We start from the raw sequence: 8267 nt of genomic DNA, 5'->3' as shown, positions 1-8267 counted from the left end.
CTAATCAATCACTGATCAGCAAGCAAGGAACTGGGCTTGGATTGGCGAACCCATTTCTATGTGGAGAAAATGTAGATACTGGATCTACTATATTACGAAATGAAGAAATTTGCAGAATTGAAAAATCATTTTCATGTTTGGAATGTGGGAAATCTTTTGCAAAAGAAATGTATCTTGTTCGACATCAGAAAAGTCACACGGGAGAGACTCCGTTTTCATGTCCTCAATGTGGGAAATGTTTTACTCAGAAATCAAGTCTTGTGAAACATACAAGGACTCACACAGGAGAGAAGCCATTTTCATGTTTGGAATGTGGGAAATCTTTTACCAAAGAAACGTTTCTTGTTCAACATCAGAAAAGTCACAAGGGAAAGACATCATTTTCATGTCCTCAATGTGTGAAATGTTTTACTCAGAAATCAAGTCTTGTGAAACATCTAAAGACTCACACAGAGGAGAAGCCATTTTCATGTTCAGAATGTGGGAAATGTTTTAGTAAAAAATGGTATCTAATTAATCACCAAAGAACTCACACAGGGGAGAAGCCATTTTTATGTCCTGACTGTGGAAAGGGTTTTAGCCAGAAATCAAGTCTTTTGGAACATTTGAGAACTCACACAGGGGAGACACCGTTTTCATGTTCAGAATGTCAGAAATGTTTTCGGAAGAAATCAAACCTTGTGGATCATCTAAGGTGTCACACAGGAGAGAAGCCATTTTTCTGTTCAGAATGTGGGAAATGTTTTACCCATAGATCAAATTTTGTGAAGCATCAAAAAACTCACACAGGAGAGAATCCATTTTCATGCTCAGAATGTGGGAAATGTTTTACTCAGAAATTAAGTCTTATGGATCATGTAAGACTTCATACTGAAGAGAAGCCATTTTGTTGTCCTGACTGTGGAAAATGTTTTAGGAAGAAATCTTATCTTGTGAATCATCAAAGAATTCACACGGGGGAGAAGCCATTTCCCTGCACAGAATGTGAGAAATGTTTTAGCCAGAAAACAAATCTTGTGGAACATTTGAAAATTCACACAAGACAGAAGCCACACTCATGTTCAGAATGTGGGAAATGTTTTAGCCAGAGATCAAATCTTGTGGAACATTTGAGAATTCACACAGGAGAGAAGCCACACTCATGTCCAGAATGTGGGAAATGTTTTACTCATAAATCAGGTTTTTTACATCATCTAGGAACTCACACACGGTAGAAGCCATTTTGATGTCTTGAATGTGGGAAATACCTTTTGTTAGGAATACATTCTTGTTTGCCATCAAAGACCTCATTTAGATGAGAAGTTATTTTCTGGTTCATAATGTGAAAAAGGCTATAACGAAAAAAAAAATATCTTGTTTTGTTGGATTAATACTTATCAGTGCATATATTACATAAGCTATTATTTTCTCCCGTTTAATATTGCACGAGTTTCTGTGTCCAGCAATAGTGTTGCCAATAATGAATTGTAAAAAAAAAACAGGAAGTTCCTGTTCACTGTGTGTGAAGCTGGGGCACAGTTTTACTTTCTCTTTGCAAGCTGACAGACAAGATGCTAATATCTTAAGCTATGATAAATACCAGTTGTAAGCCGTGTTATCTTTGTTCCTGAATAAACATATATTAATTGTTGAAAGTCTGGATTGTGCAGAGATTAATTCACTGCCAACAAGTTATGGACCCAGAAACCAAAAGACACAGAGAACATGCCAGAGGAGAGAGAACAATAGTATACTAAGAAGAAGAAGCAAAGATGGCTGCCAGCAGCAACTCTGTGAAGTTCACAGTGCCAAATCTGACTATCCAGAAATACCAATCCTGGAAATTCAAGGTAAAGATGCTGCTGATAAGAAAAGGTACATGGAAATGCACACAGGAGTCTAGACCTGATCCACTACCAGAAGACTGGGTGGACAAGGATCACAAAGCACTATCTCCCTCAGTATAGATGATGATCAGATTGTGCATGTATGTAAATGAGAAACTGTAAAAGAAAAGTGGGTTCATCTGCAAAAAATGCATGAAAAGTTAAATCTCAGCAATCTACTCCATTTAATGAGAAAGCCGTATCAGTCTAAGCTAAATAAGGGCCAAAATATTCAGGATTACATAGGAAATACTCTAGAAATTGTGTAGTGCCTGTGGGGCACTGGGGAAAATGTAAAGGATTTCCATGTTGCTGCACTACCCCTAAGTGGTCTACCAAAAAGTAGAAGACAGCGGCACTCACCAGTTTGCTGATTCAATGTGTTTAACCCCTTCCCGACCTTTGACGCCACGTAGGCGTCATGAAAGTCGGTGCCAATCCGACCCATGACGCCTATGTGGCGTCATGGAAAGATCGCGTCCCTGCAGATCGGGTGAAAGTGTTAACTCCCATTTCACCTGATCTGCAGGGACAGGGGGAGTGGTAGTTTAGCCCAGGGGGGGTGGCTTCACCCCCCCGTGGCTACAATCGCTCTGATTGGCTGTTGAAAGTGAAACTGCCAATCAGAGCGATTTGTAATATTTCACCTATTATAACTGGTGAAATATTACAATCCAGCCATGGCCGATGCTGCAATATCATCGGCCATGGCTGGAAATACTAATGTGCCCCCCCCCCCCACCACCGATCGCCCCCCCAGCCCTCCGATCTGTGCGGTGCACTGCTCCGGCTCCCCTCCGTCCTGTGCTCCGCTCCCCCCGTGCTTTTGTCCGCTCCCCCCGTGCTCCAATCACCCTCCCCGTGCTCCAATCACCCACCCTGCACTCCGATCCACCCCCCCGTGCTCCGTTACACCCCCCCGTGCTCCGTTCCACCCCCCCGTGCTCCGTTCCACCCCTCCCGCGCTCCGATCCACCCCCCCATGCTCCGATCCCCCCCCCCGTGCTCCCCCCCCCACCCCATCATACTTACCGATCCTGCCGGGGTCCGTCCATCTTCTCCCCGGGCGCCTCCATCTTCCAAAATGGCGGGCGCATACGCAGTGCGCCCGCCGAATCTGCCGGCCGGCAGATTCGTTCCAAAGTGCATTTTGATCACTGAGATAGATTATATCTCAGTGATCAAAATAAAAAAAATAATAAATGACCCCCTCCCCTTTGTCACCCCCATAGGTAGGGACAATAAAAAAATAAAGAATTTTTTTTTTTCCACTAATGTTAGGGGTAGGGGTAGGGTTAGGGGTAGGGTTAGGGCTAGGAGTAGGGTTAGGGGTAGGGGTAGGGTTAGGGCTAGGGTTAGGGTTTCGGTATGTGCACACGTATTCTGGTCCTCTGCGGATTTTTCCGCTGCGGATTTGATAAATCCGCAGTGCTAAACCGCTGCGGATTTATGGCGGATTTACCGCGTTTTTTCTGCGCATTTCACTGCGGTTTTACAACTGCGATTTTCTATTTGAGCAGTTGTAAAACCGCTGCGGAATCCGCACAAAGAAGTGACATGCTGCGGAATGTAAACCGCTGCGTTTCCGTGCAGTTTTTCCGCAGCATGTGTACAGCGATTTTTGTTTCCCATAGGTTTACATTGAACTGTAAACTCATGGGAAACTGCTGCGGATCCGCAGCATTTTCCGCAGCGTGTGCAAATACCTTTAGAATTAGGCCATGTACACACGGTGCAGATTTTGCGGCGGATCCGCAGCGGATTGGCCGCTGCGGATCCGCAGCAGAGTTCCATCAGGTTTACAGTACCATGTAAACATATGGAAACCAAATCCGCTGTGCCCATGGTGCGGAAAATACCGCGCGGAAACGCTGCGTTGTATTTTACGCAGCATGTCAATTCCGCAGCGTTTTACACCTGTTCCTCAATAGGAATCCGCAGGTGAAATCCGCACAAAAAACACTGGAAATCCGCGGAAAATCAGCAGGTAAAACGCAGTGCCTTTTACCCGCGGATTTTTCAAAAATGATGCTGAAAAATCTCACACGAATCCGCAATGTGGGCACATAACCTTAGGGTTAGGGTTGGAATTAGGGTTGTGGTTAGGGGTGTGTTGTGGTTAGGGTTGTGATTAGGGTTATGGCTACAGTTGGGATTAGGGTTAGGTGTGTGTTGGGGTTAGGGTTAGGGTTGGAATTAGGGTTGTGGTTAGGGTTGTGATTAGGGTTATGGCTACAGTTGGGATTAGGGTTAGGGGTGTGGGGGGGTTAGTGTTGGAGGTAGAATTGAGGGGTTTCCACTGTTTAGGCACATCAGGGGTCTCCAAACGCAACATGGCGCCACCATTGATTCCAGCCAATCTCGTATTCAAAAAGTCAAATGGTGCTCCCTCACTTCCGAGCCCCGACGTGTGCCCAAACAGTGGTTTACCCCCACATATGGGGTACCAGCATACTCAGGACAAACTGCGCAACAATTACTAGGGTCCAATTTCTCCTGTTACCCTTGTGAAAATAAAAAAATGCTTGCTAAAACATCATTTTTGAGGAAAGAAAAATGATTTTTTATTTTCACGGCTCTGCGTTGTAAACGTCTGTGAAGCACTTGAGGGTTCAAAGTGCTCACCACATATCTAGATAAGTTCCTTGGGGGGTCAAGTTTCTAAAATGGGGTCACTTGTGTGGGGTTTCTACTGTTTAGGCACACCAGGGGCTCTGCAAACGCAACGTGACGCCCGCAGACCATTCCATCAAAGTCTGCATTTCAAAAGTCACTACTTCAATTCCGAGCCCCGGCATGTGCCCAAACAGTAGTTTACCCCCACATATGGGGTATCACCGTACTCAGGAGAAACTGGCCAACAAATATTGGGGTCAAATTTCTCCTGTTACCCTTGGGAAAATTAAAAAATTCTGGGCTAAATAATTATTTTTGAAGAAAGAAAACGTATTTATTATTTTCACGGCTCTGCATTATAAACTTCTGTGAAGCACTTGGGGGTTCAAAGTGCTCACCACACATCTAGATAAGTTCCTTTCGGGGTCTAGTTTCCAAAATGGGGGTCACTTGTGGGGGGTTTCTACTGTTAAGCCACATCAGGGGCTCTGCAAACGCAACGTGACGCCCACAGAGCATTCCATCAAAGTCTGCATTTCAAAACGTCACTACTTCACTTCTGAGCCCCGGCATGTGCCCAAACAGTGGTTTACCCCCACATATGGGGTATCAGCGTACTCAGGAGAAACTGGACAACAACTTTTGGGGTCAAATTTCTCCTGTTACCCTTGGGAAAATAAAAAATTGCAGGCTAAAAGATCATTTTTGAGAAAATAATTTTTTATTTTTATTTTCATGGCTCTGCGTTATAAACTTCTGTGAAGCACTTGGGGGTTCAAAGTCCTCACCACACATCTAGATTAGTTCCTTTGGTGGACTAGTTTCCAAAATGGGGTCATTTCTGGGGGATCTCCAATGTTTAGGCACACAGGGGCTCTCCAAACGTGACATGGTGTCCGCTAATGATTGTAGCTAATTTTCCATTTAAAAAGCCAAATGGCGTGCCTTCCCTTCCGAGCCCTGCCGTGCGCCCAAACAGTGGTTTACCCCCACATATGGGGTATCAGCATACTCAGGACAAACTGGACAACAACATTTGGGGTCCAATTTCTCCTATTACCCTTGGCAAAATAGGAAATTCCAGGCTAAAAAATCATTTTTGAGGAAAGAAAAATTATTTTTTATTTTCATGGCTTTGCGTTATAAACTTCTGTGAAGCACCTGGGGGTTTAAAGTGCTCAATATGGATCTAGATAAGTTCCATGGGGGGGTCTAGTTTCCAAAATGGGGTTACTTGTGGGGGAGCTCCAATGTTTAGGCACACAGGGGCTCTCCAAACGCGACATGGTGTCCGCTAACAATTGGAGCTAATTTTCCATTCAAAAAGTCAAATGGCGCGCCTTCCCTTCCGAGCCCTGCCGAGTGCCCAAACAGTGGTTTACCCCTACATATGAGGTATCGGCGTACTCGGGAGAAATTGCCCAACAAATTTTAGGATCCATTTTATCCTATTGCCCATGTGAAAATGAAAAAATTGAGGCAAAAAGAATTTTTTCGTGAAAAAAAAGTACTTTTTCATTTTTACAGATCAATTTGTGAAGCATCTGAGGGTTTAAAGTGCTCACTAGGCATCTAAATAAGTTCCTTGGGGGGTCTAGTTTCCAAAATGGGGTCACTTGTGGGGGAGCGCCAATGTTTAGGCACACAGGAGCTCTCCAAACGCGACATGGTGTCCGCTAACGATGGAGATAATTTTTCATTCAAAAAGTCAAATGGCGCTCCTTCCCTTCCGAGCCTTACCATGTGCCCAAACAGTGGTTTACCCCCACATATGAGGTATCAGTGTACTCAGGAGAAATTGCCCAACAAATTTTAGGATCCATTTTATCCTGTTGCCCATGTGAAAATGAAAAAATTGAGGCTAAAAGAATTATTTTGTGAAAAAAAAGTACTTTTTCATTTTTACGGATCAATTTGTGAAGCACCTGGGGGTTCAAAGTGCTCAATATGCATCTAGATAAGTTCCTTGGGGCGTCTAGTTTCCAAAATGGGGTCACTTGTGGGGGAGCTCCAATTTTTAGGCACACGGGGGCTCTCCAAACGTGACATGGTGTCCGCTAAAGAGGAGCCAATTTTTTTATTCAAAAAGTCAAATGGCGCTCCTTCCCTTCCAAGCCCTGCCGTGCGCCCAAACCGTGGTTTACCCCCACATATGAGGTATCAGCGTACTCAGGACAAATTGGACAACAACTTTTGTGGTTCAGTTTCTCCTTTTACCATTGGGAAAATAAAAAAATTGTTGCTAAAAGATAATTTTTGTGACTAAAAAGTTAAATGTTCATTTTTTCCTTCCATGTTGCTTCTGCTGCTGTGAAGCACCTGAAGGGTTAATAAACTTCTTGAATGTGGTTTTGAGAACCTTGAGGGGTGCAGTTTTTAGAATGGTGTCACTTTTGGGTATTTTCAGCCATATAGACCCCTCAAACTGACTTCAAATGTGAGGTGGTCCCTAAAAAAAATGGTTTTGTAAATTTCGTTGTAAAAATGAGAAATCGCTGGTCAAATTTTAACCCTTATAACTTCCTAGCAAAAAAAAATTTTGTTTCCAAAATTGTGCTGATGTAAAGTAAACATGTGGGAAATGTTATTTATTAACTATTTGTGTCACATAACTCTCTGGTTTAACAGAATAAAAATTCAAAATGTGAAAATTGCGAAATTTTCAAAATTTTCGCCAAATTTCCATTTTTATCACTAATAAACGCAGAATTTATTGACCTAAATTTACCACTAACATGAAGCCCAATATGTCACGAAAAAACAATCTCAGAACCGCTAGGATCCGTTGAAGCGTTCCTGAGTTATTACCTCATAAAGGGACACTGGTCAGAATTGCAAAAAACGGCAAGGTCTTTAAGGTCAAAATAGGCTGGGTCATGAAGGGGTTAATCCAAAGTGCAGATTATCTCAAACACATACTGAGAAATAGCGAGGGTGCGGGGAGTGCAGGAGGACGACGGCCGTATCGTGCAATCAGCACTTCTACGAGTCCATGATTATGGACGGGTCATGGACCCGTAGGAGTGCTGATTGCACGAAATGGCCGTCGTCCTCCTGCACTCCCCGCACCCTCGCTATTTCTCAGTATGTGTTTGAGATAATCTGCACTTTGGATTAAACACATTGAATCAGCAAACTGGTGAGTGCCGCTGTCTTCTACTTTCTCGTTATGATATTTGGTATGCTATGCTTCAATCAAGCTGAGCACCAGAAGTCCAGTTGCTTTTGATTGTGTGCAAGTGAATGGAGAGACGTCATTGTAGTGTCTCCTGCTGTGAGTTTCATGGACCTAGTGCCATCCCGCCTCTGAAGATTTAAACGGTCTACCAGAAAGGTATACACATTTGTGTGCACTATATGCATGCCCAGATTATGAGCTTACATTTGATTATGTCAAATTAAAGTGTAACAACCCTGCCGGCATCACTGCATGGCCTCCCATCCCCCACCTGCCTTACACACCAACTTACTCACTACTCCGGGCCATGCTGTGTGTTCTGTCCTCTGCCCGCTCCTTGCTGTGAAACCTCATGTCGCCTGCTTGCTGGCTTCCTGGCTGTGGGCTTGGGGTGGCCCTTGCACTTCCTGTTTCTTATAGGATCAGTGTGCACCTTCCTAAGGTGTCCCCAGCCAATTGCCAAGAGGCCTCAGGTACTTAAGGCATACTCACCCATTGGAGGATGCCTGTGCAACGATTTCTCTCAGTCACTGCCTTGCTGCTGTGTTGCCAGGTCCTGTCTCTGTTTTCAGACCTGTTACTGTGCTATATGTGTCTCCTCCCTGAGG

General features: G+C 44.1%; 1 protein-coding gene and 1 pseudogene across 1 annotated transcript in view; one reads left to right on the top strand and one right to left on the bottom strand.

The window, feature by feature from the left end:
• Positions 1 to 1634, top strand: part of LOC138680722 (oocyte zinc finger protein XlCOF7.1-like) — an 86968-nt gene extending 85334 nt beyond the window's left edge. Inside the window, exon 14 of the mRNA XM_069768006.1 lies at positions 166 to 1634. Coding sequence (XP_069624107.1) covers positions 166 to 1214 — 1049 coding nt within the window. The 3' untranslated portion in view covers positions 1215 to 1634. The remainder of the gene's footprint in view (positions 1 to 165) is intronic.
• Positions 1 to 8267, bottom strand: part of LOC138637638 (zinc finger protein 729-like) — a 304899-nt pseudogene that overhangs the window by 251729 nt on the left and 44903 nt on the right.

The sequence above is a fragment of the Ranitomeya imitator genome, chromosome 5 (assembly GCF_032444005.1).
Source record: "Ranitomeya imitator isolate aRanImi1 chromosome 5, aRanImi1.pri, whole genome shotgun sequence".
In the NCBI taxonomy this organism is placed as follows: Eukaryota; Metazoa; Chordata; class Amphibia; order Anura; family Dendrobatidae; genus Ranitomeya; species Ranitomeya imitator.
Note: the sequence above shows the minus strand (reverse complement) of the source record. Positions and strands in the feature narration are given on the sequence as shown.